The sequence below is a fragment of the Nomascus leucogenys genome, chromosome 19 (genome assembly GCF_006542625.1).
Source record: "Nomascus leucogenys isolate Asia chromosome 19, Asia_NLE_v1, whole genome shotgun sequence".
In the NCBI taxonomy this organism is placed as follows: domain Eukaryota; kingdom Metazoa; phylum Chordata; class Mammalia; order Primates; family Hylobatidae; genus Nomascus; species Nomascus leucogenys.
The window spans coordinates 42426546-42449453 of NC_044399.1; the positions used below are offsets into that span (position 1 = coordinate 42426546).

Sequence of the window (22908 nt, forward strand, 5' to 3'; positions counted from 1 at the left end):
TGAGACCACGAGTTCGAGACCAGCCCGCCTAACATGGTGAAACCCCGTCTCTACTAAAAATACAAAAATTAGCCAGGTCTGGTGATGCATACCTATAATCTCAGCTACTTGGGTGGCTGACGCAGGAGAGTCTCTTGAACCCAGGAGGTGGAGGTTGCAGTGAGCCAAGATCACGCCACTGCACTCCAGCCTGGGTAACAGAGTGAGACCCTGTCTCAAAAAAAAAAAAAAAAAAAAAGAAAGAAAAAGAAAAAAAAATATGTAAAGAACTTTTGGCTGGGCGCGGTGGCTCACACCTGTAATCCCAGCACTTTGGGAGGCCAAGGCGGGTGGATCACGAGGTCAGGAGTTTGAGACCAGCCTGGCCAACATGGTGAAACCCTGTCTCTACTAAAAATACAAAAAAAAAAAAAAAAAAAAAAAGAACTTTTACAACCCAATAATAAAAAGACAACCCTATTTAACAGTGGACAAAGGGCCAGGTGCTCATGCCTGTAATCCCAGCACTGTGGGAGGCCAAAGAGGGAGGATTGCTTGAGACCAGGAGCTCGAGACCAACCTGGCCAACATGGAGAAACCTCATCTCTACAAAAAATACAAAAATAAGCTGGGCATGGTGGCACGTGCCTATAGTCCCAGGTACTCAGGAAGCTGAGGTGCAAGAATCACTTGAGCCTGGGTGATGGGGGTTGCAGTGAGCCGAGACTGCACCACTGCACTCCAGCCTGGGTGACAGAGTGAAACTCTGTCTCAAAAATAAAATAAAAAAAAAATGGGCAAAGGATTTAAATAGACATTTCTACAATGCAGATATACAAATGAACTATAAGCACATGAAAAGATGTTCAACGTCTTTAGCCATTTGGCAAATACAAGCAGTGAGATGCCACTTCATACCCACTAGGGTGACTGTAATAAAAAATACATGCAATAACAAGTGTTGGTGAGAATGTGGAGAAATTAGAACCCTTACGCACTGTTAATGGAAATGTAAAATTCTGCAGCTGCTTTGAAAAACAACTTGGCAGTTTCTCAAATAAACATAGATACTGATACCTACCAGGGATATATAGATACAGCATGATTCTGTTGTATAAAGTGTCCAGAATAGGCAAAACCTATCTAACTGAGGCTTAGGTGGGTAAAAAGAAAGTAGATTTGTGGTTTCCAGGGGGTGGGGGAAGAAAGGGAGAGGGTCATAAGGAGTGACTGTGGATGGATATGGGGTTTCTTTTTGAGAAGATGAAAGTGTTCTGAAATTAGGCCGGGCACAGTGGCTCATACCTTTAATCCCAGCACTTTGGGAAGCTGAAATGGGTGGATCATTTGAGGCCAGGAGTTTGAGACCAGCCTGGACAACATGGCAAAACCCTGTCTCTACAAAAATACAAAAATTAGCCGGGCATGGTGGTACATGCCTGTAGTCTCAGCTACTTGGGAGGCTGAGGCAGGAGAATTGCTTGAACCTGGGAGGCACAAGTTGCAGTGAGCCAAGATCGTGCCACTATACTCCAGCCTGGGCGACAGAGCAAGACTGTCTCAAAAAAAAAAAAAGTTCTGAAATTAGTAGTGATTGCACAACTCTGTGAAGATACTAAAACCACTGAATTACACACTCAAAAGGGGTGAATTTTATGGTATGTGAATTATATGTCAATTAAACTGTTATTTCAAAATAAAACTAAACTAAACCAAGGGTTCTAGGTGCCCCTAGTGACTCCAACATATCCACTCTATCTGGCTGATGTGGTGAGCTGTGGAAAGGCACCCACTGCTCCCTGTTCTGTTAGGGTCTCCTCCCCACCTGCTTGGCTCAGAGGACTCCCCTACTCACCTAAGTTTCTGCCCACTGTAGCCATAGGAGCAGCAAGAACAAGAACATAGCTGATATGTTTTGTGAATTGTATTGTGAGAACTGATCAGCCCCCACCTCTTACTTCAGCGCCCTAACCCATTTCACTCCAGCATACTGGTAGGGTTGCCAGATAAAATACAAGACACTCAATTACATTTCAATTTCAGGTAATCAATGAACAATTTTTTGGTAGCAGTATGTCTCAAATGTTGCATCATTCATTTAAAATTTAACTGGACATCCTGTATTTTTATTTGCTAAATTTGGCAACCCTACACTCTGGCCTCCATGCCATCCCTGAAACACACGAACCACACTCTCACCTCGGGACCTTTCCATTTGTTCTTCTTTCTGCCCGAAATTCTCTTCCCCCAGATAGTCACATGGTTCCCTTCTCACTTCAGGTTTTTGTCCAAACAGCATCTCATCATAAGAAGGTGTCTCCTATACACCTTATATAGAAGAGCCACTTTTACCTGGCACTCCGATGCCCCTTCCCCTTGACATTCACCACCACCTGACATATATATATAGTGGCTAATTGCCTGCTTTCCCCTCAGTATATTGGAGACTCCTTGAGAGTAAGGCTTCTTTTATTCACTGCTGCATTCCCAGTGCTTAGAACAGGGCCTGGCATGGAGTAGGCAATATGTTAATATTTACTGAATGAGCCCAGAAGTGTCGTGCATGGGTTATCTCATCTAATCTTCCAAACAGCCCTATGAGACAAATATTGCCACCAACTGTGTTTCATAGATGAGACAGCTAAGACATGAAAGCCAAATAACTCATCAAGAAGCCCATTTTAGATGCAAGAGCCAGACCCCAAATGACCCACCTCCCTGCACCAGCTCACTGTCACAGGCACTGCACAGCTCACTGTCACAGACACTGCACAGCTCACTGTCACAGACACTGCACAGCTCACTGTCACAGGCACCGCACAGCTCACTGTCACAGGTGGCGGGGCAACTTGGAACTAGGGTGGCAGGTGTTTCTGACTCCTTCCATTTAGGGTACTCTGGATTAGATGAAGGAAGGAGCCACAGACACGTCTGAGAGTCTACATTTGCACCAGAGAGCTTAATCCTGGGATTTAATTAAGGCTTGATTATTGCCTACACAATTATTGTGCAATATAAAGTGTTTCAAATAACTATAGAGTATTTCAAATAATTAAAGACTTGATTTTGCCTACACAATTACTGTGCAATATAAAGTGTTTTAAATAACTACCTAAACCTCCATTAATGGAGAAGTCTGTGTGGGTATCTATACTCACTTTTATTTCTTCTTGAACATCAGGATTGCGGAAATTTAAATCAGGTTGCTCTTTCATAAACTGGTGAAAATAACACTGGTTTCGCACTTCATCAAAGTGCCAACTGGAGTTTCCATATACACTTAACTGGCAAACAAAGAAAACAGCACATCAGTTACATATAATGGTATTGCCCACAAATAAAGATCATTGCCCTCCCTGATCCTTTGCAGGCAGAGTATGTAAATCCTGAGAGTTTTCCTTCTGTGGAGAGCAGCAGGTTAAAGTAACCTCTCCAAATACCCCCCACCCCATTGGCCTAATGCCTCATAAACATGGGTGCGATGTATTTTTACAGTAGAGGCTGTTTGTAACAACTGCAACAGCAAACCAATGTTCTCAAACCCAAGACAAGGTCAACTTAAGGAACAGACATTACTAATGTATTTTCTTGAATCTTCTGTCCAGGATCCGAACTCGTTTGTGAAGAGAAGCAAAATGGTAGTCAGTTTGGAAGAAAGACACATTCTGCTCGTCTTGGAGCTTGAGTCCAGATAGACTGAATATTTAAATTGTATCCCCAGAAAACTATTGGAATCCTTCACTTAAAATCTCTACCAGTCTCCAAGAATAAAAAGCAACTTCAGGCGTTGGTACTCAGCAATAGTTGACGCTGTCACTGGTCTCCTCTGTCTGGAAATGCTCACATTTATGGCCCCATGGCGTGACTCTCCCGGCTGCCCTCCCACATCTCTGGCCACTCCTTAAGTCAACGCTGTGGGCCCTTGAATGTGAGAGTTTCATGGGGCTCTGTCCTAGGCCTTCTGTCCATTTCATGTTAAAGAGAACATCTGGAAAACATTTAACAACTGGGAGCTTTTACATAAATCTTTTTGAGTTGGAAGAGGTAGTTACACTGAGTCCACATGTCCATGGCAACACCAGGCAGATGCTGAGTAGTAGCTGCTGCCTTTCGAGGACATGCACCCTTTCCAATTCAACACACAGCCCACCTGGACACAACCAGGGCAAGAGATTTTTAGTGTACATGAACAATAAAAAATCAGTATCCACAATACAAATGGAACCGAAGAAAGCAATTTCAAAGGGATAAATAATCTGAAAGAAAGTAGGGGAAAGAAACCATAAAGAGGTGTTTCACAGAAATGGACACTCAAGTGAATAAATGTAAGAAAAGATGTTCAACATCATTAAGAATTAGATAATTACTGTATTAGGAATTAGACACATCATCATTAGTAATTAAATAAATATAAAATTAAGATCTCAATGCAATATTGTTTTAAGTCTGGGCTGGGCATGGTAGCTCAAGCCAGTAATCACAGCACTTTGAGAGGCTGAAGCGGGAGGACTGCTTGAGGCCAGAAGTTCAAGACCAGCTTGGGCAACATAGCGAGACCCCATATTTACAAAAAAAAACAAAACTCAACCACGCATGATGGTGCCTGCCTGTGGTCCCAGCTACTAAGGAGTCTGAGGTGGCGAGGATTGCTTTAGCCTGGGAGCTCAAGGCTGCAGTAAGCTATGATTGAGCCACTACGCTTCAGCCTGGGTGACAGACTGAGACCCTGACACAAAGTAATAACAATTTTTAAATAAAAATTACAAAGTTGGACAATACCAGGAATTAATGAGAATGTGTATTTTTATACTTCTGTGGGGGATATAAATTGGTACAACCGTTTTGATAGTGAATTTGATACTATCCTGTAGAGCCGAGCATGCAACATCCTGCACAGCAATTTTACTCCTAATTATTTACCTTAAAGAAGCCCTTGGTTGGGCATGGTGGCTCACGCCTGTAATCCTAGCACTTTGGGAAGCCGAGGTGGGCAGATCACAAGGTCAGGAGTTCAAGACCAGCCTGGCCAATATGGTGAAACCCTGTCTCTACTAAAGATACAAAAATTAGGTAGGCGTGGTGATGGGTGCCTGTAGTCCCAGCTACTTGAGATGCTGAGGCAGGAGAATCACTTGAACTGGAGAGGCAGAGGTTGCAGTGAGCCAAGATCACGCCACTGCAGTCCAGCCTGGGCGACAGAGCAAGACCATCTCAAAAAAAAAAAAAGAAGCCCTTGCACATGTACCCCAAGATAGATTAATGACAGTGTTTATAGTAACATTGTTCATAATAAAATAAAACGGAAGTAGCCCAACTTCCCATCAACTGAAGAGTGGATAAGTAAACCATCGATTGTTCACACAGTGAAATATACAGCAATGAAAATGTATGAACCATAGCTACCTGAAGCTACATGAATAAATCATGAAAAAGTTAGTTAAGAAGACTATACCTAGCATGACACTTTTCATAAAGTTCAAAATAGAGGAAACTAAAAAATAATTTTTTTAGAGTCAAAGTCTTGCAATATATGGTTATACTACAAGGTGTTTATCCATCATATACATATACATATTTTTGAACATATTAACTATTACATTAGAAAATGCAACCTTGACTATAGTGGAGAACTAACAAAGCGATGGAAAAACTGGATGACAAAAAAGGCAGCTGTGACCATTCTATAAGCAAGAAATGATATGGTTTGAGTATGGCAGCAATTTTTAAAAGCAGACTGCGGAGCTGGAATGACTAGATCTCATCTTTAGCCCTGTCATTTATTAGCTGAGTAACCTCAGTCTGCCTATCTGCAAAACAGGAATTACACCTGACTCATAGGATTATAGAATGGATTAACTAAATTAATGAATATAAAACACTTAGCACAGAGCCTGGCACAGAGTATATTTTGTAAATGTTTGCTAATGTCATTGCAATTTTAACAAGTAAGTGAACTGGGGGAAAAAAATTAAAGAGGTGAAACTGCCAGGACTTGCTGACAGCCTGTTCCTCAGGCTGCATGGTGGTACCATTCACTGAACCTGGGAGACGGAAGGTTGTAGGGAGAAGATCACACATCACAAAGTCGACCTGGAAATATATCAATTCTGAATGTCCTTGGATCACCTAAAAGTTGATGTTTAAATATTTATGGAGAAGGTCCAGAAGAGAGAAGTAGGGACTGGAGGAGGGAGGGATGATCCAGAACAAAGGCAGGAGAGAACACAAACCTGAGCAAGGGGAAGCTCTGGCCTGGGACAGAAGCAGAGCTGCCAGATGAAGTGCAGGATGCCCAGTTACATCTGAATTCAGATCAACACGCATATTGTTGAGTATAAGTATTACTCATGTGGCCAGGCACAGTGGCTTACACCTGTAATCCCAGCACTTTGGGAGGCCGAAGCGGGAGGATCACTTGAGCCCAGGAGTTCAAGACCAGCCTGGACAACAGAGTGAGGCCCTGTCTTTACAAAAAAATAAAATATTAGCTGGGCATGGTGGCACACATCTGTGGTCCCAGCTACTTGGGAGGAATAGCTGGGAGGATTGCTTGAGCCCAGGAGGCAAAGACTGCAGTGAGCCATGATCAAGCCACTGCACTCCAGCCTGGGAGACAGAGCAAGATCCTGTCTCCGAAAAATAAAAATAAAAAAGAAGGTATGGTCCACACTAAAAAATTATGCACTGCTTATCCAAAATTCAGATTTAACTGGGCATTCTGAATTTTTATTTGCTAAATCTGGTCACCCCAGAAAGGAGGAATCTGGCTTCTGTTGTAAAAGGAGTGAGTAGGAAGAGGGTGGGAATGGGGCAGGCAGGCTTGAGGCCTTGTGTTTTCTCTGTGAAGTCGAGTTTGCTGCTGAGAGTGATAAGATGGGGTAGAGGCAGATATGATGTTTGAAAAGTGGGAGGGAGGGAAAGTTGATCGGTTGGAATTAGCAAAATTCCCAAGAAGATTGGATGGCTCAGTTCAGGTGGGGACAATGAAGGTGTAATGTCTCCAGAGACTCAACTACTAAGGTTTAGGCAAAAAGAAAGTAGATAATTGGGTTCATTCATGGCTAGGGTTTTGTCAGACAGAGAAGACAAAAAGTCAGAAAGGCAAAGGGGGCCGGGAGCAGTGGCTTACACCTGTAATCCCAGCGCTTTGGGAGGCTGAGGCAGGTGGATCACCTGAGGTCAGGAGTTCAAGACCAGACTGGCCAACATGGTGAAACCCCACCTCTACTAAAAATACGAAAATTAGCCGAGTATGATGACGCGTGCCTGTAATCATAGCTACTGGTAAGGCTGAGGCAGGAGAACTGCTTGAACCCAAGAGGTGGAGGTTGCAGTGAGCTGAGATTGTGCTATTGTATTCCAGCCTGGGAGACAAGAGCAAAACTCCATCTTCAGAAAAAAAAAAAATGCAAAGGGGTATGGATAGCAGAAAAATGGTTATCGAACTAATGGGACATGGAATCCAAGTTGGATCGAGTAGGAAGTGAAGGAAGGGTGGAAGGAGAGAAAATAGGTTTGAATTTGCTAGAACACATCATCTCTATGATGAAATCAGAAATCTAAATAATAATTGGAAGCCTGGGTAAATAGTAACTGGAAGCCTTATTCTAGTTCTTTCAGAAACTTGCCTCCTTCCCATAAACTATATTCATTAATTTTTCCCTCAAAAGGGTTTTACTAAATCCGTTCAATCACTGCATATCTGCCTTTTACCCCTTTGTAAATCAGACAGGTTGATACTTACCCAGTTGTTAGGTGGAATGGTTTTGCCATTTTCATGGGTACAGTCATGCCAGATATAATAATCAGTATATTTTCCTGTCCGTGTCCGACTCAATTGAAACCAAATATGTTTATCACTTGTGTGGTTTGGTATGAAATCGATGATTAATTTTAAACCTAATGAGTAAAAGACATTTCAAATGCTAGGGAAAGACTGTATTAGAATAACATATGACAGGCCAGGCACAGTAGTGACTAACGCCTGTAACCCCAATACACTGGGAGGCTGAGGTAGGAGGATTGCTTGAGCCCAGGAGGTGGAGGCTGAAGTGAGCCATGATTGCACCACTGCACTCCAGCCTGGGAGACAGAGCAAGACCCTGCCTGGAATGCCTGGAAAAAAAAAAAAAAAAAAAAAAGAAGGGAAAGGAGAGGGGAGGGGAGGGGAAGGGAGGGGCAGAAAAGAGATAGGGAAGGAAAAAGGAAAGGAGAAAGAAAAAAAAAGGGAAGGGAAGGAAAGGAAGAAAGAGAAAGAGGGAAGGAAAGAAAGAAGGAAAGAAGGGAGGGAGGGAGGGAGGGAGGGAGGGAAAGAAATAGTATATGATAGTCAAGGAGAAGAAATGCTTTAAACATTTGAAAAAGTGCTTCTCTCAACCCTCACCCCCATCCTGCCCACTTTCCATTCAACTTACCTTTATCATGTATGGCTGCAACCAGATTCTCAAAATCTTCCATCGTTCCAAAAATGGGATCAACTTCCCGGAAATCTTCAACACCATATCTGAAATCTTTAAGGGACGATTTATAAAATGAAGTAATCCAAACAGTTTTTATATTTAAAGCTGTGATGTAGTCCAGTTTATCTTGAATACCTGAAGAAAAAAGTCAAAGTCATGAATAAATCCTACTTTGTTTTAGTTAAAGGACAAAAAATATAACAAATATGCCTAAGATAGAAATATTTACATGAAGGCAAAAATACTTAGAATTTTGTTGAATTTGAGTATAATTCAAATAGGAAGATCTAGCTCTACAAAAAAACATCAAATTAGGCTGAGTGTGGTGGTTCACACCTGTAATCCCAGCACTTTGGGAGGCCATGGTGGGCAGATTGCTTGAGCTCAGGTGTTCGAGACCCATCCGGGTAACATGATAAAACCCCGTCTTAAAATACAAAAAAAAAAAAAAATATGTATATATTTTTATACTGATTATGTGTTGAAATGATACATTGGATTAAACAGAACATATGAAAATTAATTTCACCCGCTTCTTTTTTCCTTTTTTTAATGTGTCTACTACAAATTTACAATTTCTTATGTGGCTCCCATCGTATTTCTTTTGGGCGGTGTTGGTCTCGGAAGTGTCTGCAGGCAGGGGTGGGATGATGACCAGACTGAAGAGCTAAGCAAGAGCTGCAGAAAGTGCTTTAAGGGCATCAGGGCATTGGCCCTTGACCCCCAGGGGCAGAGGAAGCTGATGACCCCTGAGGGTAAGGACAGAGAAGGTCCAGGATGGTGTGGGCAAGTGGGAGCAGAGTGAAGGGCTTCCAGGCACAGCAAAGGAAAGGAGGGAGCAAGCATAGACAGGGCATGTCTAAAAAAGGGTGAGAAGGCCTGACACAGTGGCTTACGCCTGTAATCCCAACACTTAGGGAGGCTGAGACAGGTGGATCACTTGAGGTCAGGAGTTCAAGACCAGCCTGGCCAACATGGTGAAACCCCATTTCTACCAAAAAATACAAAAATTAGCTGGGGACGGTGGTGCATGCCTGTAATACCAGCTACTTGGGAGGCTGAGGCAGGAGAATTGCTTGAACCTGGGAGGCGGAGGTTGTAGTGAGGTGAGATTGTGCCACTGCACTCCAGCCTAGGCGACAGAGCGAGACTCCATCTCAAAAATAATAATAATAAATATAAATAAATAAGTAAATGCATCAATTAATTTAAAAAGGTGATAAATGTTGCTGGTGCATGGGGTCTGAGAAGGAGTGCAACCGCAACACGGAAGGTAAGTTTGTGCCAATATTTGAGGAGGCTTTGTTTCCACTCTCAGACTGCCTTTGAACTTGCTAAATTTGGACTGTTTCCCTTGTTCACTTATATAGGAACCCACAAATTTATACAGAAGAGAATTCTAGGCTTGGCTGAGAAGACATGTGGAAATGAAACTTTGTATTTGGAATTTTGTAGGCTAATGAGCAGATAATGTGTTTTCTCCTTCTAGTTCAGAGTCCCAAATGCATATTCAGCAACTTGAGTCTAGTATTCAACCTCCAGTAACTTTCTGTGTAATCCTGATGTGGCTTCCTAGAATCAGACTGTCAGAGGCCACACCACAGGCTGAAGGTCACTAATTCCAAAGCACAGAGTCATTCGACACCTGGGATCTGGGCTCTTCCCCTATAACAGGCTGCTTATTTATTTATTTATTTATTTATTTATTTTTGAGAAGGAGTCTCGCTGTCGCCCAGGCTGGAGTGCAGTGGTGCAATCTTGGCTCACTGCAACCTCCGCCTCCTGGGTTCACGCCATTCTCCTGCCTCAGCCACCTGAGTAGCTGGGACTACAGGAGCCCACCACCATGCCCAGCTAATTTTTTGTATTTTTTTAGTAGAGACGGGGTTTCACCGTGTTAGCCAGGATGGTCCTCATGATACACCCACCTCGGCCTCCCAAAGTGCTGGGATTACAGGCGTGAGCCACCGCGCCTGGCCCTACAGGCTGCTTATTTTTGTTTCTGTACCCCAGTTCCCCCATATGGGTAACTGCAAGATCTCACACAGTATCAACAGTCAACAAGCGGGTTTTGATCTAAGCCAGCACAGCAACACAATATATCTTATGATGAGGCACAAAGGAACATGAGGATGAAAACAAAGTGGCTGGAGAAAGTAAACAAGGGATCCCACCCACACTTTAGGAGGAGAGAGGGCAATCACCAAAACCAGACTCAAAGCTGGAATGGGATCTTCATAATAACAACAAGAAATCCCTTCAACCTCAAAGACAAATGCCTATGGATTGCAGGAAGTAAAACATTCCTCCAAGAACAGGTATTGGAAATGACAAACATCAGAGCTGATTAGAAACCACCATGTTTATAGGAATGTTGGACCTATTCAGAAGGAGATTATTAGGAAGGCAGGGCCAGGAAGTGGTAAACGTATCTCTGGATTTAGGACTTTAGGTCTATTCAGTCAGAACATTGCTTTTGCTAAGCACTCAATGTGCAAAAGGCAGCAGGTAATCGGTCATGAGTCAGGGGAAAGGGAGTCACTCAAGGCAGGATTAAAGGATGCTAGAAACACATCCAAAGCCGAAGAATCTGGGGTGGGGAGCCCATGGTCTGATTAGGGAGGCTAAAGAAAGAGTAATGAAGGCAATGGGTTTGAGCTGCACCGTGAAGGACAGATACACTCTTCTTCAATGAGTGACAATGCAGGACGACTTTTAAAGAGAACGATACAGCCAGATGCGGTGGCTCATGCCTCTAATCCCAGAGTTTTGGGAGGCCGAGGCGGGCAAATCACCTGAGGTCAGGAGTTCGAGACTAGCATGACCAACAGGGAGAACTCTCATCTCTATTAAAAATACAAAATTACCCAGGCATGGTGGCGCATGCCTGTAATCCCAGCTACTCAGGAGGCTGAGCCAGGAGAATTGCCTGAACCCAGGTGACGGAGGTTGCAGTGAGCTGAGATCGTGCCATTGCACTCCAGCCTGGGCAACAAGAGTGAAACTCTGTCTCAAAAAAAAAAAAAAGAAAAAGAGAGAGAGAATGATACGAGCGTGAAAAAGAAAAGCCTTCTACTAGTGATTAAGGAAAGCTGCAGGTTTCAAGAATTCATTTGTAACATTTTAAAGATACATTAAGCCCATTCCTACTTTCCACATTCATATCATCCTGTTTTGTTTTCTTCAAACCAATTATCATTGTAAAACATTAGTTTGTTAGTTTCCTTATTTGTTTCCTATTGTTGCCTTGAACTAGAGTGACCATACCAACCAATTTGCTCAGAAGTTCCCAATGTATGCCTGCCATTTGGCATAATTTTACTCTGAAGTATGTTCTGGTTTGAGCAATATATTGTAAGGATGTTTTACACATAACGCCCCCCGCAAGAAATTAACTTAGCTTTTAAAAAATAATTTTTCACTTTTATTTTTCTTTTTGGAGATGGGATCTCCCTATGTTGCCTAAGCTGGCTGGCTGAGAGCTCCTGATCCTCCCACCTCAGCCTCCCAAGTAGCTGCAACTACAGTCATGCGCCACTACCCCTGGTTAATTCTTTACTTGTTTTATACTAATATGGACATGGTTTTAAACAATCCTTAATTCAAGTAATGATGAACGCATACTGCTACACCTTTTCTACTTCCCTTCCTTTTTTAGAATTTAAACTTTAAGACTCAGCCTATACTTTTTACAGATATCACTTGATTTTAAAAAAAATATTACTTATGCTTTATTCACTAATACACTCCCAGCCACACAGCCAAACTAGCCACATCATATACTGGGAAAGCAATTCCCAACTGCCACCCTGACATATTCAACTATAAAGTCCCCAGAAACAGGACATATATTTTAGAAGGAAGGCTGCTCTAAGAAGTTAGAATTGATGACTGAACAACTATATGTACTTAGTGGGCAATAAATTAAACAACTCGTTTGGCTCAAAGGCCTTCAGCAAATAGCCCTTCAGCTAATAAAATAACTGCTGGGTTCTGCTGAGTGATTTTCTAAGAATGTCATAAACAAGGGGCAACCTGGCATGACCAGTCATAATGGAATGTGCTTACTGAACAACCCAGGCATAATTTGGTTCTGAAGAACAAAAGAACCATAAACCAATCTCATCCTGGCACCCACCCTGAACGATCTCTGGGCATGTACCTTTCAGATCTCCGTTCCCATCCTTGTTACTGTCCTTGAAAGACCTTGGGTAGATCTGGTACATGGGCCCCTCCTGCCACCAGTCTAGGCACTTTGGAGAGAGGGCAATGATGGCTATGGTGGCCGCGATGAGCACCAGCACAGAAGCCACTGTGAGCCAGAAGAGGATCTCCCGGGGTATGCGGTAGCGGGCCTGGCCAGAGAACTGGAACAGCACCTCCTTGGGCATCCCCGCGTAGGGCTGAACGCCCTTGAAGTCGGGCTCCTGGGAGCCAAGGATGCTCCTGATGCTGTGCTGCAGGTTGTCTGCTGAGCTGCCTGGATCCGGGGTCTGCTCCAGAATGTCTTCATTATGGACAAACCCGTTGTTTGTCTGGCATCCCTTCATACTCATCTTGATGGAGTCTCTCTTGCTTTTATCTTCAGCCATGTCTCACCGACTTATGTCTTCGGAGTGCCTTCCTGCAGTAAGGGAGGTGGAAGAGTGGCTTGCTGAATGCTTGGTCTTGTTAATGAACTTTGTGTGGTTTATAAATAAACCTGGCTGGACAAAGTCCAGCCAAGGAAGAAAGGGTAAAAGTACAGAGGTTTAAAGAAAAAAAATCTCGGGACTGGCGTGGTGATTCACGCCTGTAATCCCAGCACTTTGGGAGGCCGAGGCAGGCAGGTCACCCAAGGGAAGGAGTTTGAGACTAGCCTGGCCAACATGGCCAAACCCCATCTCTACTAAATGTACAAAAATTAGCCAGGCATGGTGGTGCGTGCCTGTAATCCCAGCTGCTCAGGAGGCTGAGGCAGGAGAATCGCTTGACCCCAGAAGACAGACAAGTTGCAGTGAGCCGAGATCGTGCCACTGCACTCCAGCCTGGGCGACAAAAGCGAGACTCCGTCCCACAAAAAAAAAAAAAAAAAAAAAAATTTCCACTGGGCATCTTGGCTCACACCTGTAATCCCAGCACTTTAGGAGGCTGAGGCAGGCAGGTCACCTGAGGTCAAAAGTTTAAGACCAGCCTGGCCAACATGGTGAAACCCCATCTCTATTAAAAATACAAAAATTAGCCGGGCGTGGTGGTGCCTGCCTGTAATCCCAGCTACTCAGGAGGCTGAGGTGGGAGAATCACTTGAACCCAGGAGGCGGAGGTTGCAGTGAGCTGACATCAAGCCACGGCACTCCAGCCTGGGTGACAGAGGGAGACTCTGTCTCAAAAAAATAAATAAATAAGAAACAAAATAAAAATAAAATGAAACTAAAAATAAATTAAAAAATCAAAAATTGGAAACAACCCAGGTGGCTATCATCAGATGGATAGATAATGTGGTTATACATGTAGTGAAATATTATTCAGCTTTAAAAAGGAATGAAGGCTGGGGTTGGTGGATCACGCCTGTAATCCCAACACTTTGGGAGGACAAGGCGGGTGGATCAGTTGAGGTCAGGAATTGGAGACCAGCCCGGCCAACATGGCAAAACCCATCGCTATTAAAAATACAAAAATTAGGCCAGGCGTGGTGGCTCATGCCTGTAATCTCAACACTTTAGGAGGCCGAGGCCAGTGAATCACCTGAGGTTGGGAGTTCAGGACCAGCCTGACCAACATGGAGAAACCTCATCTCTACTAAAAATACAAAATTAGCCATGTGTGGTGGTGCATGCCTGTAGTCCCAGCTACTCGGGAGGCTGAGGCAGGAGAATCGCTTGAACCCGGGAGGTGGAGGTTGTGGTGAATGATGCCATTGCGGTCCAGCCTGGGCAACAAGAGTGAAACTCCATCTCAAAAAAACAAACAAACAAAAAAAAGCTGGGCATGGCGGCACATGCTCTAATTCCAGCTACTTGGGAGGCTGAGGCAGGAGAATCGCTTGAACCCAGGAGGCAGAGGTTGCAATGAGCTGAGATAGCACCACTGCACTCCAGCTTGGGTGATGGAGTGAGACTGTCTCCAATACATAAATAAAGGACTGAAATTCTGACACATGCTGCAACATAGATGAACCTGGAGGACATTATGCTAAGTGAAATAAGCCAGACACAAAAGGGCAAGTGTGATTTCACTTAGATGAGGTATCTAGAGTAGTCGGATTCATAGGAACAGAAAATAGAAAGGTGGTTACTGGAGGTTGGAGGAAGGGGATAATGGGGAGTTATTGTTCGTTGGGCAGAGAATTTCAGTTTGGGATGATGAAAAGTATTCCTGAGATGGATAGTGGTGATGGTTGCATAACGTATAAATGTACTTAATGCCACTGAAATGTTATATATGTTTTACCACAACTTTTTTTAAAGCTTTAAAGCTTTCTCTATTTAGCCAGGTATAAGAAAAATGACTTTGGGGGGAAATTATTTTTCTTATATGTGGTTAAATATAGAAAGTGGGAAGACAGCTTGAGCCCAGGAGTTGGAGACCAGCCTGGACAATATAGTAAGACCTCATCTCTACAAAAAAAATTTAAAATTAGCTGAGCATGGTGTTGCACCCATGTAGTCCAAATTACTCGGGAGGCAGGCTGATGTGGGAGGATCACTTGAGACCAGGAGGCAGAGGTTGCAGTGAGCTGAGATGAGCCGAGGAGGCAGAGGTTGCAGTGATCTGAGATCATGCCACTGCACTCCAGCCTGGGTGACAGACAAGATTCTGTCTCAACAACAACAAAAAGGAATGTAATGATTTATGATGTCCCTTTCATCAGCAGCACATACAGTCCTATCAATCATTTGATCTGATAATGAGACTTTTTTTCTTTTAAATGATGATAGTTATCTGGGGCCCTAATCTTAGTGTCTCTTTGTGGAGTGGCTTAGAAGCACTGTATAGTATAGAGGTATGGAGGAATGAGCTACTTGATCTTGGACAAATTATATTTAAAAATGAGTAAATCCCAATACTTGGCTCATTGAATGCACCCAGTGATACCTCTCATTATTATTAATTATGCCCATTGAATATTTTTTATTTTTATTTTTTGAGATGGAGTTTCACTCTTATTGCCCAGGCTGGAGTGCAATGGTGTGATCTCAGCTCACCTGCAACCTCTGCCTCCCGGGTTCAACCGATTCTCCTGCCTCAGCCTGCTGTGCAGCTGGGATTACAGGTGCCCGCCAACACGCCCAGCTAATTTTTTGTATTTTTAGTAGAGACAGGGTTTCACTAAGTTGGCCAGACTGCTCTCCGACTCCTGACTTCAGGTGATTCACCTGCCTCGGCCTCCCAAAGTGCTGGGATTATAGGCATGAGCCACCGCGCCGGGCCCCAAATCATTTTCTAACAAAGAGCAGCCAATCAAGTCAAGCTGCAGACATAGACAAGCAAGCTGGGAACTTGCACAGGTGGATGCAACAGGAAAAAACTACCTGAGACTAGACATGTTCAAAATGGCGGCTGCATCTCCCCTTCTCTGCCAGCCACGTGTACAGTAAGGAGCAGACAAGATGGCACCGGCCAAGGGGAGAGTTCATTTGCATAATAAGATTAGGGTGGGGCCACCAGCCTTCCCTGTGTGCTATGTAAACGTCACAGCTGACCCAAAAAACCTGTGAGCCCTACCTAAATCAGACACGGCCTCCTCAAGCTGGACTATAAAATCTGGCGTATCCACCAGCTGACCTTTTCCTCTTGGAAGTCCCTTCTTTCTCACTAGAGAGAGAGCTATTTTCCTTTCTCTTTCTCCTTCTTTCACCTATTAAACCTCTGCTCCTGGCCAGGCGCCATGGCTCAGGCCTGTAATCCCAGCACTTTAGGAGGCCAAGGCGGGCAGATCACCTGAGGTTAGGAGTTGAGGACAAGCCTGACAAACATGAAGAAACCCTGTCTCTACTCAAAAATACAAAATTAGCTGGGTGGGGTGGCGTGCGCCTGTAATCCCAGCTACTCAGGAGGCTAAGGCAGGCTTGCTTGAGCTCAGGAGGCCAAGACTGCAGTGAGCTGTGATAACCCCACTGCACTCCAGCCTAGGTGACAGAGTGAGGCTCAAAACAAAAAAAGAATATACACCACAGTTTATAAGTGGGCATGTGGGATTTTTTTCGTTTGTTTTTGGCTATTATAAATAAAACTGCTACGAGCAATCATGTACTACTCTTTCTAAGGATATAGCTTCCTTTTCTCTTAGGAACCAGCTGGCAGTGAAATAGCTGGATAATACGGTAAGTGTATAATTAATTTTTAAGAAACTGCCAAACTGTTTTGGAAAGTAGTTGTATTGAGGCAGGAGAATAGGGTTTGGAGACAGGGACTAAGGCTGTTTCACGCAGCATTCCTAGAACTAAACTGAAAGGAAAACCCTAACTTTCCATGCCTAAATCAGAAAAGGACCAGAGGCTACTCCCTTTGCAAACCCCCCATCTTTTCTGCCAGGCATGGGAAATTGGCAACCGATCAGACTTATTGCGGGTTGAGTCTTCCTTTGCAACTTTGTAACTTCACTCCAGCCTCCGAATGGTTGCTGTCCACAACCAATCAGACTAATTGCAGGCAGAGTCTTCGTTTGCATAGAAGTATAAATTTGTAACTTCACCCTAGCCTCTGATTGGTTGCTTTCTGCAACCAATCATATGTTTGCACAGGAGTGTAACTTTTGTAACCACGTCATCCTCTGGTTGGCTGCTTTCTGCAACCAATCAGACTGATTGTGAGCTACCACTTCATTTACCTGAGGTGGGCATGAAGTGGCCAATGGGAAACTTCTAGAGGGCATTTGGACCCAAGAAGATTCTGTATCCAGGGCCCTTGAGCCGCTGCTCGGCCTACTCTCACACTGTGGAGTGTACTTTCGTTTTCAATAAATCCCTGCTTTTGTTCTTTTTTAACCAGTTGTCAAATGATCCTTTATTGAAATATTTTCCTTTGTGCTTAACTGGCTGGTCATTCCACAGCACCACTGTTGATGTCATCTATGATGTCATGAGGGTGGCGGCCATCAACATTACAGCCCACAGACTGGGCAGTCCCCAGGATCTCTTTAATGGTTCCAGAGAGTTCTCTGGCTAAGGATCGGTGCCGCATCTGTCGAGCAATGTTGACGATCTCATCAAAAGTGATATTCCCACTGTGTTTAATGTTTTTCTGTTTCTTTCTGTCTCTTGGTGGTTCCTTTTGATGATCAGGGCAGAGGCAGAAGGTACCACTTCAATCTGGGCCTGTCTGTTCTGAATGGTCAGTTTCACTGTAATCCTCAGGCCCTTCCAGTCACCCCTTGCCTTGGCAATGTCATCACCAACCTCTTTTGGAGACAGACCCACGGGGCCAATCTTGGGGGCCAGGGCAGAAGTGGCACCGACCTCAACTCCAGTGCACCTCAGGTATACGACTTTGATCTCATTGGCGTGGAACTTCGGCAGCATGGTGGAGGCGACTAGTGTCGGATGAATCCGGATTCGAGACGACCGAAGAAAGTTGCACCTTGGCCTCCTCCGAGCCGAAAGCCGAGAGAGCTGCTTTCGTTCTTTCGTTGCTTCATTATTTCTTTGCTGGGCGTTTTGTCCAATTCTTTGTTCAAAACGCCAAGAACCTGGACAATTTGCAGTCACGACCCTCTACCGGTGACAGTATCATTTTGCGTTGCCTTCACTGGTGTATGAGAGTGTGAATTCTTCCACATTCTTGCCAGCACTTGCTCTGTTGTCTGTTTAATTTCAGTGATTCTAGTAGGTAAGTAGTGGTGTCTCATTGTGGTTTTAATTTGTACTTCTCTAAAGACTAATGGTGTTGAGTATCTTTTCATGTGCTTATTTGCCATCCATGTATCTTCCTTGGTGCCGCTGATGCTGGCAGCCAGCTGGGTGGGGAGTGGGGCTAGGGGCATCTCTGTTCTCAATACTTGTATTGCTTCAATGTAGTCTCCATGTTGGCTACTGTGGGCGTCTTCATAGCATGCTGGCTTGGTACCAAATGTTAGTGTCCCAGTTGAGAAAGCAGGCAAGGCAGAAACGATATCCTTTTTGTGACCTAGCCTCAGAAGTTACATAGCTTGTTTTTGACTGTACTTTATGTGCCAAGCCCAGAGACAGTGTGTGAAGGGACTAAGAAGTTATAAGGCAAAGGGCGTAAATACAGGAGGCTACAAATTGGGCTATTAATGCAATTATCTATTGTGCAATTTTTATTGTAGTAGAAACACATAAAATTTATCATCTTAATCATTTTTAATTAAATGGTTCAGTGTGTTAAGTATATTCACATTGCTGTGAAAGCAATCTCCAGAAGTTTTTCATCTTGCAAATATGAAACTGTTTATATCCTTTAAACAATTCCCCCTTGCCTCTCCTCAGCCCAGGGTAACCAACATTCTACTTTGTTTCTATGAATTGACCACTGTAGACATGTAAGTGCAATCCTATAGCATTTGTCTTTTTGTGATTGGCTTATTTCATTTAGCACAATGTCTTCAAGGTTCATACATGTTGTAGCATGTGACAGGATTTCTTTCCTTTTTATTTTTTATTTTTTAAAAACAAGATCTTGCTCTGTTGCCTAGGCTGGAGTGCAGTGGCACAATCATAGCTCACTGTAGCCTTGAACTCCTGGGCTCAAGCGATCCTTCTGCCTCAGCCTCCTAAGTAGCTGGGACTACAGGCATGCACCACCACATCCAGCTAATTTTTGTTTTTTGTAGAGATAGGGGGTCTCACTATGTTGCCCAGTCTGGTCTCAAACTCCTGGCCTCAGGCAGTCCTCCTGCCTTGGCCTCCCAAAGTGCTAGGATCACAGGCATGAGCCACTGTGTCTGGCCTCTGCTTTTTAAGGCTGGATAATATTCCATTGCATGTATATACTACATTTTGTTTATCCGTTTATCAGTCAAACACTTGGTTTGCTTCCATCTTTTGGCTATTGTGAATAACACTGCTATGAACATGAGTGTGCAAATATTTCTTTGAGACTCTGCTTTCAATTCTTTTGGATATATATTCAAAAGTGAGATTGCTGTGCCATATGGTAGTTCTATTTTTAATTTTTTGAGGACTGTTTATACTGTTTTCTATAGCAGTTACCCCATTTTACAATCCCACTGACAGTGCACGGGGGCTTCAATTTTGCAACATCCTCATCAACACTTGTTATTTTCTGTTTTTTGCTTTGTTTTGTTTTGTTTTATATTTTGATAGTAGCCATCCCAATGAGTGTGAGGTGATAGCTCAATGTGGTTTTGATTGCATTTCTCTAATGAAATTGGAGATGTTGAGCATCTTTTCATGTGTCCTCATTGGCTATTTGGATATCATCTTTGGAGAAATGTCTGTTCGAGTCTTTTGCCCATCTTTTTATTAGGCTATTGGATATTTTGTTGCTGAGTTGTAAAAATGCTTTCATTTATATTTCCAACAGGCACTGGTACAGCCTGAGCTGAAAGCTTCAGCCTGATGACAGGCAAGTGTTTCTGTGTATCTCAGACCCAAGTTTGTGACAATCACAGCCAGGGGATTTCAGTGGCCATTTCAACTTCTTCCTGGTGGCCAACCCTCCAGGCTTGACAAATCAACACAAAACACACCCAAACAGAAAAGCATAATCTGATCCTTACATGACGTCATTGGCCAACAATGTAAGTGAATTCACGCTGTAATGGGCTGATTTATAAAGGATCTTACCCATAGGGTGTCTCAGCTCTTTACTGCTTAAACATTTAGTTCTCAAAAAGAATCCAGAATCACAAAAGAAACAATGACACATTATATCTGGTCTTTAACAAAGTTCTATTGAAAAAATCACCCAACAGCTAAATACCACATTTAATGCCCTGTGACAAATATTTCTAATTCAGACACATGAGCTGTTCTGGAAAACTTCTAATTAGGACCATGGATAGACATTGTACTGCCACGAATAGTCTCACTGCAAATTCAAAGAGCATAAATTACACAGTCACATGTTACTTTCAAAATGCTGCCAGTCATCTGAGAACACTGTGTGTTAGAACTTCACTGGGACACAAACATTATTCTCTGCCATCTTACAGCTGGGGAAATGTGGTTCTTGGATGCGGAGTGAATTCCTCAATTCCCAGGCCAGCCCAGTATCCCTGGGAGAGTCCGTATGACTCTCTGACCTTTAATGGTCACTCTCATGGCAAGGCCTGACAAAAAGCCAGGAAAGATTCTTCATGGCTTTGGGTGCTGGGTTAGGGACTCTGAGTACACATATCAGAGAAACGCATGCCAATATAGGTAGGAAAGACACAAAATGTGTCATACCTTAAGGAATTTGCTTTATTCACATGTAGGCTTGTGTATAAAACCATTCTGAATGTGTCTCTTTAAAATAAAACCCACTGACCCTGCACAATCTGTCAGACTATTAACCTCAAAACACTCATTTCACACCTCTAAACCTTCTCATTATAAAGAGAACAAATGCCAATATCTTAGCTTAGAAGTCTAAGCTACAGTTTATGCTCAAAATATATTTCCAATCTTATTGCTTTCTTAGTATTTCCAAATCAGGCTGTGTGCTCTAGCTGATCAACGCTGCCGAGGGTTCCCTCACTACAGACCGTGAGCACCTCATTCTGGACAGTTTCTCCCTCCTGTCTTTGAGGCCCAGCTCCAGCCTCCATCCCCCTACCACCAACATCAGACCAGGAGACACTGATCCAGCCCAGTCTGTGTCATATATTTGTACATTCATCCTTATAATGGTAGCTTTCTTTTTTCTTTTTTTTTTTTGAGACAGGGTCTCACTCTGTCACCCAGGCTGGAGTGCAGTGGCATGATCTTGGCTCACTACAACCTCTGCCTCCAGGTTCAAGCAATTCTCCTGCCTCAGCTTCCAAGTAGCTACAGGTGCACATCACCACGCCCAGCTAATTTTTTTGTATTTTTAGTAGAGATGGGGTTTCACCATGTTGCCCAGGCTGGTGTCAAACTCCTGACCTCAGGTGATCTGCCTGCCTTAGCCTCCTGAAGTGCTGGGATTACAGGCGTGAGCCACTGCGCCTGGCATGGTAGCTTCTTTTTTTTGAGACGCAGTCTTGCTCTGTCACGCAGGCTGGAGTGCAGTGATGCGATCTCGGCTCACTGCAACCTCTGCCTCCCGGGTTCAAGCGATTCTTCTGCCTCAGCCTCCTGAGTAGCTGGGACTACAGGTGCCTGCCACCACGCCCAGCTAATTTTAGTATTTTTAGTAGAGAGAGGGTTTCACCATATTGGCCAGGCTGGTCTCGAACTCCTGACCTTGTGATCTGCCCACCTCGGCCTCCCTAAGTGCTGGGATTACAGATGTGAGCCACCGTGCCCGGCGGTAGCTATTTTAATATATGATTTTGTTCTGTCTTCCCACCCTAGGCACTGTGAGTTGTACCTGTTGCCGCAGTGAATAGTTCAGTTTTGCCCATGGTCACAGAATCTGGTTGAGGAAAGGATCTCGAAGTTCCAGGTTCTTCTCAAAGGACTTCTCAAACTGTAATGTGCATATGATTTTCCTGGAGATTTTGTTAAAACGCAGGTTTTGACTCAGTTGATTTTGGGTGGAGCCTGAGATTCTGCATTTCTGACCACCTCCCAGGTGACATCAGTGCTGTGGTCCCTAGACTGCACTTGCATGAGGTTGCAAACATAAAAACCTGCAGGACTGGGATGGCACACTCACATGAATGAAGCAGGCAGGGTGAGATGCAGTAGAAAATGGTGGGGATGATGGCAAACCAGAGGCTCATGCTATGCCCGCAGGGCCACAGCCACTGTGCTCCAGCAACATGTGGGCTCAAGATGGCCAGATCTAATTTTTCTAAGGAAGCTGGAAATCTGTATTAACAAGTAAAATTCTGCACATTTTAAATGTTGCCAATACACTCAAATCCAAGTTTGATTTAAAGGACCTTTTGTGTGCTGGAGTAATACTCCGAGTCCTTGCTCTTCTGAGGTTGTAACTGTCTCTCTATACCAGGGTTTATTTATACAACAGCATTCTTTAAACTGAAAAAAGAAATTAACTACAAAAAAAAAATCTGTGACTTAATAAATAGTCAACCTGCTAGTTTGTGTGTGTGTGTGTGTGTGTGTGTGTGTGTGTGTGTGTGTGTTTTGAGACAGAGTTTCACTCTGTTGGAGTGCAATGGCATGATCTTGGCTGACTGCAACCCCTGCCTCCCGGGTTCAAGCGATTCTCCTGCCTTAGCCTCCCGAGTAGTTGGGATTACAGGCACCCACCACCACGCCTGGCTAATTTTTGTGTTTTTAGTAGAGATGAGATTTCACCACGTTGGTCAGGCTGGTCTCGAACTCCTGATCTCAGGTGACCCACCCACCTCGGCCTCCCAAAGTGCTTGGGATTGCAGGCATGAGCCACTACGCCTGGCCAGTTTGTGTGTTCAATT

At 43.8% G+C, this 22908-nt stretch overlaps 1 protein-coding gene and 1 pseudogene across 4 annotated transcripts in view; both read right to left on the minus strand.

The window, feature by feature from the left end:
• The window catches only part of SLC3A1 (solute carrier family 3 member 1), a 44108-nt gene extending 31002 nt beyond the window's left edge, over positions 1–13106 (minus strand). The window contains exons 1-5 of one of the 3 annotated variants that reach the window (XM_030800393.1): positions 12919–13087; positions 12601–12805; positions 8394–8573; positions 7724–7878; positions 3138–3263 (exon numbers count right to left, since the gene is read on the minus strand). In XM_030800393.1, coding sequence (XP_030656253.1) covers positions 3138–3263; positions 7724–7878; positions 8394–8573; positions 12601–12805; positions 12919–12951 — 699 coding nt within the window. In that variant the 5' untranslated portion in view covers positions 12952–13087. Of the gene's footprint in view, positions 1–3137; positions 3264–7723; positions 7879–8393; positions 8574–12600 lie in introns of all 3 variants that reach the window. The other 2 variants (XM_030800392.1, XM_030800394.1) reach the window with 2 other exon arrangements.
• Positions 13107–17447: 4341 nt separating this feature from the next.
• LOC100600033 lies at positions 17448–17953 on the minus strand (annotated as a pseudogene). The gene has a single exon (XR_001114470.2). The product of XR_001114470.2 is annotated as a 60S ribosomal protein L12 pseudogene (transcript).
• Positions 17954–22908: the final 4955 nt, after the last annotated feature.